Source organism: Centrocercus urophasianus, unplaced genomic scaffold, assembly GCF_019232065.1.
Source record: "Centrocercus urophasianus isolate 14NV4802_14NV808 unplaced genomic scaffold, USGS_Curo_1.0 seq_12, whole genome shotgun sequence".
Lineage (NCBI taxonomy): Eukaryota > Metazoa > Chordata > Aves > Galliformes > Phasianidae > Centrocercus > Centrocercus urophasianus.
The window spans coordinates 39,012,993-39,031,035 of NW_024884364.1; the positions used below are offsets into that span (position 1 = coordinate 39,012,993).

Consider the following 18,043-nt stretch of genomic DNA (forward strand, 5'->3'; position numbering starts at 1 on the left):
GCGTGTGACAGCAGCACGGTTTGTTTGGGTTTGTTAAAGGGTGGGGATTGTCTTCTTGTGGTTTTAGTTTTGTTTGGTTTTGCTGAGTGCATTTCCCACGAGTGCTCTAACAGCAGTGTACCTCTCAACTTTCCACAGAGACAGCGTTAGCCCAGGAGCGTGCCTTTTCCTCCTGAAGATGGAATTCAGGGGCAGGGAGGAGAAAGCAATACGTTGAAAGTAAATCTTTGTGTGACAAATGTGGTCAGCAAAAAATGCTGCTGTAATTGACTTACGTTCTGCTTTTCCTGCGTGTAAACAAAACAGAGAGACCCGTGTCCCTTACTGTTCTGTTTACATACTTGCAGTTTTATTTACATCTGTGTGCCAGTATATCAACCATGAACCGCAGTAATTAGGTATTCTGTTGTTTTTCTTAAACACAGTGAGAGTTGAGAGGTACAAGAGATTCAGGTGTTTTAATTTACTGATATACTGTTGCACTATGAAGAATGCTACTAACATTCACCAGATCCACAGTGCTGCTTTCAGTGAACGGACAGTGGTTTTCAGTGGGCACTTTGGACATGGTTTGTTTGATGCATTTGTACGTCATTAATGGAGGAAAATGTGTTGTGGTATGTTGTCATAGCCCCTTTTAAAGTATTTCCAGAAAGCCTTTATTTTTTCCTCTGTGAAGCTGCTCTTCACTCTCCAACCAGAGACAACGTTTTCAAAGATGAATTCTCAGGGAAAATCATTATTGAAGATAAAATATTCAGGGACTGCCTGAGCGCAGTAGCAGGTAGCTGTGAAATGTCCTTTCCTATGCAGCAGGGCGAGCTCAAGAAAACGCACTACACTGGGCGTTTGGCTGAGCTCTTGTGAGCCCCCAGTCACCCACACACTACACTGGGTAAGCCAGGATTTGTTGTGATGTGATGCCTTGAAATACAGCTGTTCTCTGCATTTGCTGTAGCGCCTTGCATGGGTATTTGGAGGAGTGAGATCCTCGGTGCAGATTACATCTGCCCTCAAAGGTCAGGTCCTTTCAAATGGATGAAAAAGGGTGCTTGGCATGTCATCAGTCTGCACCAGTTCCGAAATGGTGTGAAATTGATTTCATATCCAGCCCTTCGCATATGGTCTGAGAATTGTTCTCCAGTTCAGCAAAACAGGTTGTTGATTTCCATTATCCTCATTCATATGTATGCGTATTGTGCAGAAAAAGGAGAAGGTTCTGCTGCTGAGGACATGTGATACAATTAACAATATGAAGGTAGAAAAATGGCCATGTTTTTACCTGCTCGCATTCTATCAGCATAACCCTAAAAGCCCTGACTTCTTCAATGAATTTCATACTGCCCTCCAGTTGTGTTTGTGCTCACTGATGATTCCAGAGAGTGCTTTAGTAACTTGCAGAGCTGAATATAAAGCACAGTTCTCTGCGTGCTCGTGGAGTATATGAGGTAAGTTACAGAACAGCTTTTACTTTATGCATGAATCCATTTGTGCATTGTCAGATCATGCAATTTTAAACCCGCTGGCCAAGTTTTGATCCCATTTTGCGCATTAGGTATTGTCTTCATGTGTAATCCCATGGATTTCCTGGCATTAACTCAATACGAATAAGGGCATCAAAATTCAAGCCACCAACAGAAAGGATTTTTTCTTTCGTGGGGAAAGAGTAAGAAGTCTGTGTTGCTGAAAAGTGACCGTGCAGCTCTGGGCTTTCTTAATTTACGTTCTGTCCACTCATTGGAGGCTGAGTACTCCACGTTTATTTCTGTGACAAGCTGTACTGGAAGATTGATATTCAATTACTGTGCCCTCACCCAAGGGCCTTAATTCCAGTATCGCCTCTAAAGCAAATTCAGCAGATATGGAACACATCATTCTGTTTGTGACCAGAAATGATGGAGCTACTGTCTGCAGAAATAAGGATCTCCCGCTTTCAAAGTGAACGCTCTTGTATTAGTATTCCCTCCATTTTACAAGTATCAGCTAATACTCTCCTTGCCCACTTTGAGCAATGCTGCTGCAATTGAAAGACTGCAGCAGTATTTTTCTTAAATAACATCTTTCAATCTTCTAGTGCCTAAAGCATAGATAAAACCTTTTCAGCTTTAAAGTATTAAAAAAAAAAAAAAAAAAAAAAAAAAAAAAAAAAAGGAATTAATGCCTTTGGTGAAAATATATATTAAAAACATTAATAATAAAAAGTGTAAAGCTATGATACGTATTTTTCTAAGTGCTTTAGGGAGAGTATTATTCTCATTTGCTTCTTAATTAAAAATGTCTGTATCTTATGTTTCAGTCTCACAGCAGGCAAGGAAGCAAGTGTTAAAAAAAAAAACAGCTATATAGAAACAGTTAATTTGAGCTCTTAGGTAATAATAGCATTATGGAAGGTATATTCATTACATATACAGTACTGGGAAATTATTGCATATGTTAAGGCCACAAAGATGATCAGAGAACTGGAGCGCTTCTCCTGTGAAGACAGACTGAGGGAGTTGGGCTTGTTCATCTTGGAGAAGAGAAGGCTCCAAGGAGAGACCTCATTACAGCCTTCCAGTACTTGAAGGGAAGGGGATAGACTTTTTCCATGGGCGTATAGTGATAGGACAAGGGGGAATGGATTTAAACAGAAAGAGGGGAGATTTAGGTGAGATGTTAGGCAGAAATTCTTTACTCATATGATGGTGAGGCGGTGGACTAGAGAGTGCAGCCTGGGCAGCCTGAGCTGGTCGGGGGCAGCCCTGCCCACAGCAGGGGTTGGCACTGGGTGATCTTTAAGGTAACTTCCAACTTGAGCCATTCTGTGATTGTCTGTTGTTTTCAACTATTTGCAATCTTGTCCTATCTTTTACTCCCTTGTGCAAGTGACTCCACCCTCCACCCCCAGCACTTAACCCTGATAAATTTTTGCTGCATCATTCAGAAGGTTGCTCAGGTCATGTCTGCCACAGGAAAGGAGCTCAGAAGCTAAGGTGCCCCAGAGCAAGGGCAGCCAAGTTCCAGCCTGAGCTGTGTACCCACAGACATGATAGCTTTCCACAGAGAATTCACAGAAACCCTGTGAAACACTTCACTCTTCTGTGCAAGCAGGTGAGGAATCATGAATCTAAATTAGACTGCTTTCCCAATCTGCCTCTGGTGCTGTTACAAGGGAGCCTAAGGTAAGAAAGAAGGACTTTCATCTTTTATTTTGTGTTGCAAAGCTGCTCTGGGACTCGTGGCATCATAACGCTAACGTAGTTCAGCAGTAAACACCTCTTCCCCAGACAGCAAAATGCAAAGCAGTGACAGGTCTTTTAAAAGAGCAGACTTGAAGCACGGTAGACGTCAGTGAATAAATACAGAAGCACCTGATGTAACAGCAGTGGAAGGCTTAATTCTAGCTGCTGCAGAACAAACAGTGTCACCAGGAGGCAGTGAGCTCAGAGCCAATTGGAAGCCCCCCTCACCTCGTTCTTCCTCCACCTCAGGGCAGCCTGGGGCACGGGGCTGGCAGGGGCACAGGCAGCAGCTCCTGGGCCACCATCACCCAGAGCTCTGCTGTTTTCATGTACATCCAAGCTGCTGGCGGGGCAGTGATGTCCAGTTGGCTGGGGCACGGCCAAACTGTGTGCTCTTCTGGCGCATCCTACCTTCCCATGCTGTCCTGGGACCACAGTGCCAAGGCTGATGGACTTTACATAAACTGCAGTCAGCAGTGGTTTATAGTGGTTATACTCTGAACTGTAAACTCAGATGGCTCAGGAGGAGATGCACGGTTGTTCCGCTTTTCTGCAGAGGAAGTTATGACCCATGGTACAGGCAGAACATGGAGAGGAACTTATATCTGCTTAATCACCCCAGCATAACGCTGCACAGCTTTTGTGGAGGGAGAACAGATTCGAAGTGTGGTTATCTCAAAAATATGGCAGCAATTAACAGAGAAAAGAAAAAAGCACTAGCATACATGCCCATAATTTTTATGCTTTGAAGAATAGCTAGAGATCTCTGCATCCATCTTGGCCTGTGTTTCAGTTGCCTGAACAATTTAGCAATTTGTACCTGCTGTGGCAGACTTTTAAAAGACTTGCTTATATTTTCTTTTGATTTAAGTTATTCTCTCTAGACCTAGTCTTTTCCTATAAAATCAGCTTGTTTTTGTTACCTTCACTGCTCTGTGTCTGACAGAACAAAATAGTAGTAACTAGTACTGAATTTTTCTGAAGATGGGTTTTTGCAGTTTGATTGCAGTTTGGGTGATAACTCTTTCTTGAAATGAGAGTGAAATTGGAATGTGTGGCCTTGGAGTCCCAGAAAAGACTGGTATTGATTCTAGAATCAGTCATCACTGTGAATCTGAATGAGTGATCGCTCAAGTAATGTCTGCTCCCTCTGCAAGTTACCTGATAACAGGCTGCAGCACCCTCCTGCCCTGTGTCTGTAGTGTGCTGCAGGCAAGGAAGAGTGTTATTTAAAGCTAGAGGTTGCTTGACACAAAAAGGACTTTCATCCTCCAGAGTCAGTATGTTTGTAGGCATGCTGCAGAACAGTCAGTTTATACCAGGGTTATTCAGGTGCCATTTGCTACCTAAGCATATCAGAGCTTCGTATAAGTAGAGCAGGCCAGTGACAGCTGTGTTTCAGTTTACCAGAGGATCTCCAATCCAAAATTATTGTTTTCCTATGACTTCATCAATTTTTCTTTTTCCTGGATTGATCTCAGACGGAGGGATTGCACTGTAATAGGGAGGGGTAAATGAAGATTGAAGGCCATTACTACAATTGCTTCTTAAAGTTCGTGCTAGCATTTAATTACAGCCTGCCTGGTGTAAGAAATATTATCCCTTAATCTAAGGTATCTTTTGACCAAAACTTGGCAGGAAGTTTTCATATGCTGTTTCTTGACATGCTTATGAGCGAATGACAAGTTCTTGCATAGGATTAAGACTGTACATTAAAGTTTTTTATATGAAAATACTGTGTGATGCATCTCTTTTTTCTGTATATGAGTGCGAGAAAGAAGATACTATTGCATGTCTCAATATTGGGCACTGTGTCATGTGCTCACTCTGAAGTGGAAAGCTTGGTGAACATTTATTGCTTAGATGTGGGATGATTTTGTATAAGGAATGCTACATTCCGAAGAACCAGTTCAAATGTATGTATGTGAAGGTAAAAAGTGGTAGTAGCTCTCCAGAAGAAAGAAACTTCCCTGGACATTTCCTAGGTCATCCTTTTTCCATTCTGTATGCTGGTGAATATTAAGTAATGTCACCCCAAGCTTCTGTGCGCTGTAGAAATGCTGGCAGTGCATGATTATCACAGTATTTGAACATTTGGAAGAGAATGGTCTTTTCTTCCAGCTTGTGTTGGTGAGCGTGATTTGTCCCACAGGAAAGGGTTGCTCTTGTTGTTAGAGACAACAGCTATGTCAGGAGGGACAAGAGCCCTGTAGGTGGACAGTATTAAATGGCTTAAGCCTGGCTTAGTCAGGCTTCTTCAGGGCACAGATAGTGAGTTGTGTGAAAGATGCATCTTGGATGTTCTGGTCATGTCCTGACTTCATTCAGGTGCTCCTTCTTTTTGGACTGTGGTGAGGGCTCAGCATACAGGTTAACACAAAGCATTCCTGGGAAGCAGAGACATGGGCAGACAGTGTTGCACCTTCAGTGCTCTCCCAAGGAAATACTCTACTGCAAGTACTCTCAGGGAGTAAATGAAACCCTGCAGGCCATAGCAACGTGGAGTTTTATTGAGTAATGCTTCCCCTGTTAAATTCTTTCATTTCCTGGCATTCTGCTGCTTGGGGCCTTCAAGAGTTGGAGGTCATGTGCACTTCTTCACATCTAAATAAATCTTTCTTCTGTCATTATTTTCTGACTCCTTTTTTAACTCATTTATATGTTTGGCCTCTACGTCAGCCTATGGCGATGAGTTCAATAATGTAATTATGTACTGTGTGGAATATAATTTCCTTCTGCTGCTTTTAAGACTTGTCTGCTTGCTCCTCCATGTCCTTGCAAGGAATCTTGAATTGGATGCTTATCCTTTAGGCTGTCTAGATCTCTGCCATATTCCCTCTTCAGTCATACACTTTCAGGAAGGAGGCTCCAGGTGGGCTTCAGTTGCTTGAACCATGATCTCTGTCATTTGAGATGTTTCAAGGGTGTTTCAGACAGTGGTAGAGGGCTGCCAAACTGCCACAGGGCTTAGAGGAGACCCAACATTTCCTGAACAGTGGCCAGAGACCAACAGGGAGTGCCAGGTGCCTAATCTGACAACAGGTTGGCATTTTAATCCCCCTACCTTCACATCTGTTTAGTCTCTAATTTTGTTGAAGCAATTTATTACTGCTGGTCAGCACTGTGACCTTTAACTTTCCCTTGGTGAAATGAGCGTGAGAAGAAGTTACAGATTCTGTCTTGAGAACCTGCAGTCTGCATTTATTTGTCACTTCTGTGTGGGAGGCCTGTATGTAGTTACTTGATAACTGGGCGTCTTAGTACTGCTGGACTGCTGTCTGAAGGGCAGAGGACATTACAGGAACGATTACTGAAGAGACTGAGTAAACCGCGGCCATTTACTTTGTTCCAGCTATCAGTGCAGCCATCCTGCTGGGACTCCTTGCCTTTAGTGAAGTAGTTAATTACTGCTGATCTGTTTTCTATTTTTCTCCTCGATAGAACTTTGAACGCTCAAACACTTGCGCCACCAGTTGGAAGGATTTCGGTGATATTGTTGGATGTAATGACGGCTTTTGGTGAACGTTTGTTATGATGCGGTTTCCTCACTACTGGGGATTTTTGTTGGAACGCAGACACGCTGGCTTATTGTCAATGTAGCTTACACTAGCTGTTCCAGCCAGAGCTGCTGTTAAGTGTTTCAGGAAATTGGCAGCTTTTGCTTATGATGACATATGCTCATACAGGAGACTTTTGGAAACAGTACTCTGTAGCGTACTGCGCTGGGGATGCCGGTGAGCCGTTCCTGGAGAGTGACACATCTTGTACTTGGCCTTTTCCACGAGATGTTCCTGTCTCATTTTAACGTCCTCTTCTTTGCCTTTCTTTTCTAGGCCACAATGTAGGGAGCCTGTTCCACATGGCAGATGACTTGGGAAGAGCGATGGAAACCTTAGTGACGGTGATGACTGACGACAAGGTGTTAGAATAGCAAGATGTGTTTTACAACTTCAGGCGTCCCGCATGGTTTTTATAATATTCATACTACAAAGAGGATTAGACTGTAAGAGTTTACAAGAAAACAAATCTATATTTTTGTGAAGGGTAGTGGTACTATACTGTAGATTTCAGTAGTTTCCTAAGTCTGTTTCTGTTTTGTTAACAATGGCAGGTTTTACACGTCTATGCAATTGTACAAAAATTATAAGAAAACTACATGTAAAATCTTGATAGCTGAATAACTTGCCATTTCTTTATATGGAACGCATTTCGGGTTGTTTAAAAAAAAAAAAATTTATAACAGTTATAAAGAAAGATTGTAAACTAAAGTGTGCTTTATAAAAATAATTGTTTATAGAAACCCCCTTTAAAAAAAATACAAAAAAAAAAACCTGAGGCAGTGCATTTGTTCAGTATCATTTCAGCTCTGCAGCTGCATCAGAGAGAGATTCATGTTCTGTGTTCTTTTCCTGGCCTGTCAAAGAGGAGAGAAAGAAAAAAGCATTTCCTGCAGCGACACCAAAACGGCCAACTTAACATTTCTCATTGGTTTTGTCTGAGTAGGGCTGGCTTTAAAAAAAAACTCCTGGACTTCCAGTGAAGATAGATAGTTATTTCACTTCTTTCCAATAAAATTAATAACTTCATGAATCACACTAGTTGGCAATAATTAAATGAAAGAGCACATGACATGACAGAGCCTGCAAAAAATTAATGAGAAGAAAAAAAAGAAGAAAGAAGGAAAGAGTTTAATGATGTCCAATACGCCAGCATTTCCTCTGCTGACTAAATCCCTGAATGTCCTTAGTGAAGGAACGTAGAATTGCCTTACCGGATGAAACCTTTGGACCTTACTGTCCGGTACTCTGCTGGCTGCAGCCAGCGCCCAGAGCTTTGGCAGGAGCTGCGTGTGGCTTTCCCTGCCCGCTGCCACTGTTAGCATCACCTCGCTGCACACGAGAGAAGAAAGGGAGAAGTTCCCTCCTGACCCCACGTGGGATCAGCTTCTGACATGAAGCACAAGTGGGTTACTCACAGAGCACCTTTGCTTGTATGGCTTCCAACACTGTTAACGAACGTAGAGCTACTTGATCCTCTGGAAAATAAAACCAGACCTTTCCACAATGTCTGTCTCAGCCTGCTAGAGCAGCTGGTCCCAAGGAGCTGTAATGCAGCAAGCAACCTTTGAGGAAGGCTGTAGAATTACTGCTGTTCTTGTATGTGTATGGTGATCAGGTGAAGGTAGCCACACTGCTCCCCGAGATATTTATCTTCAAAACAAAGGCCCTGATGCTTTCTCCTTCCCCATTTCTCTCTACAAGTAACACCGCACAATTAACAATAAAGTGAGAAAGAGAGGAACTGATAGAAAAACAGATTAGCCAACGTAACTGCAGCTCTTGAGAGGTAGGTTTGGGTATGAGGTGCTGTCAGCAAAAGCTTTACCACTTCATTATCTTAACCAGCTTTTAATTTTCTCTTAGATACATAGAAACACACCGTCTGACTTTATATTGCAAAGTACAAATCTGTTACCTCTTGTATGAAGTGTAATTGAATTTGGGAAAGATTTTATTTTGAATGCTAGTTAACATTGAACATGGCTAGTCATGCTATTTCTACCTCACTTTGGTTTTGTGGTGTTCCTGACAATTACGTACAGATATGTTACATCATCACCACTCGTCCATTGTGTGAACGGGTCTCATCATTTAAGTAAGAATGCCAATAATTCACAAAGAATTAAGTACAATCCCCCCAAACCTCTGCTTTCATAATAAAGAGCTTTATTTAACACTTTACTGCGGTTGGAACCCCATGTAATTCTCGTCGTCTTCTTTACCAGAAGGTTTGGTCTGAGATCTGGGAAAGAGATGGGTTTCTTCTCGTTTTTTTCCCCCTTATGCCCACCCTTAAACCTTCTCTTCAGAAAACAAAAGGAGGAAAATGGATTGCACGGTTGTTTTCATCAGGGTTTTGTTTTGTTTGTTTTACTTTCTAGGTCTTAGTTTTGGAGTGAGTCTGTCAAAAATATTTAAAAAGTTGAAAGCTTTATCACTGCTTTTTGAAGCATAATTTGGGAATTGTTTCATATTCCTTATAACGACAAAGTATTAAACTGTAAAACATAATCAGTGTAATTGAATACATAAATACCATATGGCATGTTATTTCATTGTTACTCAGTACTGGTTTATTACTTGGATATCATAATATATTGTGTTCTAACACCAACACTGTAACATTTACTAATTATTTTTATAAACTTCTGTTTTACTGCATTTTTCACAACATATCAGATTTCACCAAATATATGCCTTACTATTGTACTATATACTGCTTTACTGTGTATATCAATAAAGCACGCAATTATGTTATAAAAGGTCTGATGTTTCTGTTGAGGTTCTCCCAGTGCCCAGCTGGTGCCTCCCCTCTGCAGTGGTGCCACCACTGTGCTGCCAGCTCCCAAATCCCCTTCTGACCGCCATCTCTGTGCTGTGGGCAGCACTTGAGGTTTGCTTGGCAGGGGGCAAGAGGCTCTTCTGGCTTTGGTTTTTCTCCCTGTTAATATTTTGGGCCATGTGAAGCACGCAAGCTGTTCTAGGGGAGCGGCACGTTTTGCTTCAGAGGGGGGGATGAAATTCTGTCCAATACGTCGACAGTTTGGTACTGTGAAGCAGAAGCAAAGCTGAGGTTTGGTCATTTGTCTGACATGCACCAACTCCTCTTCCGCAGGGCTTTGGGAGGGGGTGTTCCCATCAGAGAGGCTGATCATGTATGTCCTGTCTCATATCTAAGAAATACACATAGGTTTTATTATTTGGACTCCTCTCAGTTGTACCGTGAGTGTGTCTTTGAGCTCTCCCTTTCAGAAGTAATACAGTCGAAAGCAAAAAGCCAAAAAAAAGCACATATCTTTGTGCATGTTTTTAATAAAACTGCAAAGGAGGAGGTAGGAATTCCCTCATGTCATTAATCTGAGGAAATAAATATGCATCCCACAGCTCTCTCAGATCTGAGTTAACTCTTGATCCACTCCTACACACACATGAACTGGGGAGTGCCGTGCTGTACCGGAGCCTCCTCTGAATGTCATGCAATCCACAGCACACAGAAGCCCTCAGTGACAAAGCGTCTCCTCAATGATGAGACATCTCCTGCTTAATGTAGTTAAGGAAAGGGGGGGGAGGTGGTTTTCTCCCTGCCAGTCGTTCTGAGGTTGGTTGCACATGAGGAGGTGCCAGAGGGTTGTAAGCTCACCCATGAGCCTAATGGGTAAGGTTTGTCTTACTAAATATCTAAATGAACTGGAAAGTTACAACAGGGTGTGAGTGAGAAAGAAGTGGCACTCTGCCTCAGCAGCAGAAGCAGGGAAAGCAGAGCCACAAGGGCCTGCATCAATGCACCCTTGCTGAGCCACCGCTGCTGCAGGCACCTGCAGGCCCCACTGCTGCAGACAGAACGCGGCCAGATGCAACAGGCCTGGCCGTGTGCAGAGGCTGGAATGGGCTAACAGAGTGGCTGCTGCTGTCAGTGCTGCGGCTCTTCAAGGCATTGCAGTGCGTGCAGCCTGCCTGCCATCTGTATTGAACTCCCCACTCCCACAACCCCGTTATCTGTAAATCCCAACATCCCAGTAATAAAACCTGGCATTTCTGAGTGCCTCTTATCATCATTCTCCTTAGGTATTTTTAGGCTAAAGATGCTCATTTTAAGTTAACTGTCCAATGCGTTTCCTTTGCTCTCTGGGTAGCAAATATGATGATCGTCCTTTACTTTTGGATGCAGTGGTTAATAAGAGGCCATTCACCAACAAACCTTGTTGTCATTCCCTTACCTTTCAGATGGCAGAAAGAGAGGTGGAGGCCATGCCAGCCAGGTCAAGCAGTCTGACGGGACACCTGGGCAAGGAGAAGCAGCCCCCGGAGTATGGAGGAGGTGGGGTCCCTCAGCCATCCCCACTGAGGCCACCATTTCTTGTACCCTCTATGTACCACAGTCAGGAGCAGTGGTAGTAATTCACTTTCCGGCTGTCAGCTGGCACGCTGAATCCCCATGAGATCTCCCTCCCTGGCACAGAACACTCACATTTCTCTGGGAGCTTGTTTCAGCTCAGAGCAAGCTAGATCAGCTCATTAGGAAGAGCCATAACTGTGAGACAGGTGGGGGTGTCCAGATCAGCTGCGACTGGTGCAGCAATCCCTGTAAACTGATACTTGCCAGCCTTCAGTACATACTTAGTTCTGAAAATCTGGCTGAAAAGTGGTTGTGGCTAAGGGAGGGATGAGATGTAAGGAAATCACAGAGCTGTAAAAGTGAACCATGAGTCTTCACAAATACACCACACTGCTGTTTCAGCCTATTGCCTAAATCCTTACTTCTTGCCAAACCAAGGCTCCCGTGTGTCAGTCATGGGTAACAGCATGACAGGTTAAGGACTTCTTTTCATCGATTGAGCATTACAATGGATACACCGTTTATTTACTTGCCTGCACATGCCTTTTGCAAGCTGTGTCCAAGCAAATCCTCCCTACATAATGGCTTAAGCAATCCACTATGTAATGTTCTTCCTTCTCTCTCTGTCAAAGGAAAATAATCAGAAAATTATGTTAATTCCTTCAGCGTTTCTGTATCTGTTTCCTTCCACATCCTGTACTTGAATCAAAACCAGCAACATAAAGTGCTAAACGAGTCAATTAAATCTCTATGAAACGAGAAGAGTGTTTGGCCCCTGGCACAAACCTGCTCATTTTCTGCATGCCCTTCTGCCGCAGTATTGCTGTCACCATGCCAACTCCTGCCAGCCACTACAGGCCACTCCTCAGCCTTCCTTTGCATACTTGAGAGGACAGAGTTTCTTGCTCCCACACTAACAGGACAAGAGCTCTTTTCTCTTGGAAGCTGAAGAGCAGCAGGGCCTTGAAGTGTTGTGACCAGCTGGGGAGCACTGTAGTAATAAAGCTCCTTGTCCAGTACCAGGCTGGGCGCTAGGGACAGGAATCCTAGAATCATAGAATCACAGAATGGTTTGGGTTGGAAGGAACCTCCAAACTCACTCACCCCAACCCCTGCTGTGGGCAGGGCTGCACCCCACAGGCTGCCCAGGGCCCCATCCAACCTGGCTTTGAGCACCTCCAGGGATGCACAGTGAGACCACAAACATTTTATGGGAATAGCAGTCAAGTGCTGCAGATGTAGAGAGCTTTGCAGAGGTACATGCTTATACACTGGCATTATTAGGACATAAAGTGTGAGGTTAGAATAGCAGCAGTACATTCCACAATAAAATCATAGCTGTTTGATATCTAAAGATTCACAGCTAAGCTTGCACTACATAGAGATGCTCCTACTGATGATCCATGGCAGTGCTAATACATAATCAAAAATATCATTATGAGAGAGTTTTTACTTCTGCAGGAGGATAATTTTTAGTTGTGCTTCATTCACCAGACAAATGGTTTTATTTTAACACTGATAGAGGAGGTACTTCTTTTGCACAGAAGATTAATGGCCATTGCCAGTATCATTCCCCACTGCAACCAGCAGAAAACATCTAGATAAAGGGCTGCAACCAGCTGCAGGTGATAAGGCATGAAACTGCTACTTTTTTTCCCTACCAACCATCAATACAAGCTTGGAAATTCATGGTCCTGAGAAAATATTAGTAGCATGAGAATAAACAGTATCTACATGCATCTATGTAAATATGTGCACGCACAGACAGAGGCTGCTTGCACATGCACACACGCACACACGGAGCCCTTTGCTGTGCTGTGCCTGTTAACTGCTCTGTCAAAAAAAACCCTCAGCCCACCAAGCAAATCTGGAATTGTTTGTGTAGAGATTCCCACTGACACACCTGGCAGAACCGGCCTAGCGCAGCCATCTTGGCAGAAGCTGAAGACATGAGGACACCGCTGAGCTGTGCCTCCACGCCAGGCCCCAGCCCATCCTACTGGGCTCTCTGCCTACTCCTCAGGCACTGAGGAACTCAGCCCTTGGCAGGGCACTGCACAGTGCAGGAGTCGTGACTATGAATTTTATTAGTGGATTTTGTTCGTTCCATGGCTTGCATTTTAAGCCAGGAGTTGCCAGCTTGCCTGGGCTACAACCAGTCTGACGGCAGCCCGTGGGGGCCTCGAGGTCCTCATCCAGTGGTCCCATGGGTGTTTGTGCTCCATGGAGTCAAAGCACTGACTTCACCTGTGGCATTCAGGGACCTGGGCACGGGACATGGATCCCACTTTGCTTCTCGCCTAGGCTGGGCCCTGTCCCTGGCTGTGAGATCTGGGCCGACACAGCCCTCAGAGGCTCCATGATGTGGAGCTGTTGCCATGGGCACCGCAGCAGCAAACAATGATAGCATTGAGGCAGATAAAGGGGAAAAGGGCAAAATAGGGTATCTCTGTCCCACTGCAAATATGGCTTCCAATTAACTGTGGTAATTACCTGTGAAAGAACAACATGGTGATTCCACGGTTTAGAAGGAAGTCCCTTTAACAGCACACTGCAAGAGCCACCCTCTGTTTTGCCTATAGTAAAGAGGCTTTTTTTCTTTCTTACAAGAAAAGAAATCATGGCCATTAAGTAACTCCCATCAGTTATTACTAAGGCAGCTGTTTCATTATGGCATGCACTACTCCATGTTATTTTTTCCAGACTGTTAGCTGTTGTGCTCTGATGGTCTTCCTGCCCATTCCCCCCAGCCCTGATGGAAGTTTTCCATTTCCATGGGTAAGGGGACATTTGCTCAGCCCCAGTGCACTGAGTTTCTCTCCAGCTGGGCTCTGCGAATGACCCAGAGACTTCATTCCTTGCCTAGCATCTGCATGATGGTCTTGCTAGCTGACCCATCCCATTTGTACCAAGTAGTTGAGACCCATTGCCCTGCCACTGCCCCCTTTACAAATGCACTACAGTAGTGCTATCAGCCATGATCTTACCTTTTCTGCACTTTCCTACAGCTTCTCTCCAACAGGTGAGTCACGACTGTGACCTGACCACATGTGCCACTCACACAGAGAGCTGTGTGACTGCTTTATCCATCAAGAACCTATTTGACAGAATAGCCTTCTTTTCTGCCAGGTCAGGCATGTTCAAGAGACACCTTCTTCCTCATCCCTTTTCTTCTGCTCACAGTTGTGTCATTCACAAAAGAAATAGCACAGAAGTGAGCCCTCCCATAGGCACTGCATGCAGGAAAAGGCTCAGTAAAAAATCCTTTGCTTCCATCATTATGCCCCATGCAGTATCCCGGAGTGAAGACTGTCCTCTTGTCCTGGGCTCTTCTGCCCTGGGATGTAAAACTTAAGGACACACTGTGTATGGCTATATACAGGATGCCGATGGGACCTATTGCTTCTACACAAGGTGAAGTTTCTGGCATTAAGAAACAATTCTGCCTCTTTTTAGAGCTTGGATTTTAATTTAAGGATGCTACCTATCCTTGGAACTTCTTCACTGTGGGCAACAGAGAGGTTGTGGTGTCTCCTTCTATGGAGATATTCAAGATCCACCTGGAAACCTGCCAGTGTGACCTGCTGTAGGGCTCCTGCCTTAGCAGAGGAGTTGGACTCCATTATCTCCTAAGGTCCCTTTCAACCCCTTTGGTTTTGTGATTCTGCAGTTTCATTTACAAAAGAAAGGCTGTCAAAGTCAGGGCTTTGGGTATTGCCTTCATTCTGGCAGCAGTGTGAAGAGTGCTCCTTGGCTGGCTTCACCATGCATGTTCCTGCCCACCATTGCAGGATTTAGTGGTACTGCCAACACACGTGTGTGGCACTCAGCTGTATCAAACTTGTCGTGTGTGCACAAAGTGCTGCTGTGAGCAACTTTTCCTCAGCCAGATCACAAAAGGATGGCAGCATAGCATGCAGAATGCAACAGTCTCAAGTACAGTGCAAAGGAGCTGTACCTCTGCATGACAACAGACTGTCTCAGTGTAACAAGTCCTTAGGGAAATACAGGATGCCAAGAACTAGATGGTCACTTTAAAAACCTTAAGATCCTGAGAGGTAGTGAGTTACCTGTATGTTTGTGTGCATTTCTGCACAAGAAACGGACAAATCCTACAGGTGTGATTCATTATCTATAGCCTGTGACGTGGAGCAGAGATACAGGCTCATCCCCAAAATATCCCTCCCAGCAGATAAACTGCAGCAAGAAGATTTTGAAGCTGCACAGCATGAAGGATAACCTACTTAGGACAAACGTGTGCATGATGCTATCAGCGTTACTGACACAGTTACCAGAGCTCACGGAGAGCTCGAGGAAAGGGTTAATACATCAAGTCACCTTTTATAGAAGCACAAAGCTTCTATAGGTAGACTCAGAACAAAGTCACATTATTCACGTTATTCCCTTAGCCCCAGGGTGCCCCCCTCTCATGTAGAGGGATTATCAGCATGGGAAACAGCAAACAAGGGATGCTTCGTGCTGGAGTGGGTGCTGGAGAGGAGCTAGTTCACCGGATGGGGTAGATGACAGAGGAGGTCAGGTATATATGTGGGTCCAGGCATTTCTGAAGATAATTTCAAGGTCAAACAGACAGTAGGAAACTTCATTTAGCACGTGCACCCACAGCAGAGGCTTCTTTAGGGCAGAAATGGTTGAATTTATGAAAGGCTCCTGGCTGAGGCAGGAGCACCAGCCGACTGCTGTTTTCCAAGGCAGCCATTCATTAACGTGCCATTTCCTGATTCTCCTCTGAACTCCACTGAACTCTGCTAAGCTCTGATGAGCACCATTTCTGTAAGCACAAACCAGCATCTTAATTTGGAGTACTTGATTGTGCTGTAGGTTTCACTTCAGTTATTCTCCCAGGATGTGAGGCCCCACATTGTATTCTGCACTCCAGCAAAGGCAGGAAACGGCAGAGAAAGGAGCAAAACATCCCTTGCTTGAAACTTCTCAGCTTCTGACAGATAAATCTAAAAGAAAAAAGCTTTAAAACTGTAGGGGCTAACAAACTGCCGTGAAACACACTCGCTCCCACACACAGGTAATATCTCATACAATGTCTAGGCACAATGTCATGCTGTTCTGTTGTGTAAAGCCATGACTGATCACACTAAACACATCCATATATGATCATCAAAAATCCCTGCACACAGGGAATACTCTCTTTAGTCACAGCTAAGCAAATAAATATTTCTCTCCCTGGCAGCACAAAGCTGCTGAGATCTGTAGGCAGCACAGCTCCTTTACCAGCCTTTGGTGATTACACTGCAGTTTGCCGAGCAGCTAGGGGCACAAATGTGTGTGGAAGCAGCAAGGGTCACATAGAAAAATATATATCTAATCAAACTTGTATTAACCCGTGCCCTTCCAGCTCCAAAGGACACGGTCAAACCAGTGATGATTTACAGCAACTGCAGCCTCCTGACTGAGTAGCAAATCATTTGAAAACCACTCCTGACTTTCCGCAGGGGTTTTCACTACTTGTCAGTTTGCCAGACACACTGGGCAGCTCTGTGACACTCTTTGGGCAAGCAGCCGCTTGCTATTTGCTCCTTCTGGAAACCTTTCTCACGAAGCCAAGTGCTGTCTTGTCTTCAGCATTACTCCATCTTTAAGCACATGTCACAAACAAGCACTGCACCTGTGAAACAGCACTTCCCTTCTCCAACTCTCAGCTGCCCTCACCCCAACACACATGATGTCTAACTTGATGGAAAACCATTGTCTGTTCTGCAACCCACCCTACAAGACCAATGCCACTGAGCCTGTGAGGTGTGTGGCACAGAGGTGGCAGTGAAGCAGGGGAGCAAGGCCCAGTGGCCATCTTCGGTGCCAAAGAGAGCACTGTGTCCTGCTGGCCCACAGGCCCAGGTGCTGCCTGGCTTACATAGCAGTTAGCTCTAGCTGGCACACATGCAAATGGATGAACTAACTGAAACAGCAGGTTTTTTTTATTTTATTTTATTTTTTTTTAAGAAATATTCACTCACATCTGGTGGAGAATTCAGCTAGCTTTTGCCCTTTTCAGAAGGAAAAGCAGTGGCTGGTGGTATGCATCAGTCAGGTGTTTCACACAACAAAGGCTTGTCTGTTACAGTTGGATGGAAGGAAGGGCAAACAATCAAGTGTCCTTTCCTATTTTTCACATCTCCTTCTGTGATACTGATAGAAAAAACCAAACATCTCCAGGCAGGCGGTGCCTATCTGCAGCAGGCAGGCAATTTCCGAACATATTACCAGCGCAAAGTCAATACAGAAATAGCAGTCCAGCATATCATCCAATTTTCAAATGTAAATAACCAGACCACTTTTAATTTGGAGGGCTACTACAGGGAATAGAACTCTGGAAAATGCACACAGCGGTGACCGCTGGCTGCAGTACATTACCTTCGGGTGTCAGGTCTCTGTTATTTTTCTCCACTAGCAGCCATGTCATAATGTGGAGAAGAAACATCAGTCTCTTGTGCAAGGAGAGCCTCCACTGTTGGCCTGAGGAGCACGAACTTATCCACATCCAAGCTTGTTGCATATTGGAGCAGTATGCTTTGATACAGCAGTTATGGACACAGCAAAACAAGGAGTAGGGAAAGAGCAAGAAACCTCAAGAGAACTGCTAGGCGTGCTGAGAGCAGAATTGTCCCTTTGCTTGCATGGCTGCTGAACAGAGGCCTGTTGTGCTCTTATCTTTAAGGGCACACACTGCTTACAGCACAGACACCAGCACAAGGGCTGTGCTGTGACTCTCTGCCGAAAAGAGAATGGGACAGGGCTGTGTAGCACCTTCTCACTGTGGCTGGACTTGGTGGGTCTGCTCCTTTGGGTGCCCAGTCCAAAGCAAATGCTAGCAGCTCTTCTGCTGAGTCAGGATGGACTTGGCACCAGGAAAGTCAATGACAAAACCAATCTGTTCAAAAGAGGAGGTT

At 44.5% G+C, this 18,043-nt stretch overlaps 1 protein-coding gene across 17 annotated transcripts in view; it reads left to right on the forward strand.

Annotated features, from left to right (window-relative positions):
* The window catches only part of DMD (dystrophin), a 979,751-nt gene extending 970,208 nt beyond the window's left edge, over positions 1-9,543 (forward strand). For 7 of the 17 annotated variants that reach the window (XM_042811098.1, XM_042811092.1, XM_042811096.1 and 4 more), the window contains one exon: positions 7,055-7,112. Coding sequence is in view for 10 of the 17 variants with exons in the window: in XM_042811093.1 (XP_042667027.1) it covers positions 7,055-7,152 (98 nt within the window). In the remaining 7 variants the exon portion in view is untranslated. Of the gene's footprint in view, positions 1-7,054 lie in introns of all 17 variants that reach the window. The other 10 variants (XM_042811110.1, XM_042811099.1, XM_042811102.1 and 7 more) reach the window with 2 other exon arrangements.
* The last annotated feature ends 8,500 nt before the right edge of the window (positions 9,544-18,043 follow it).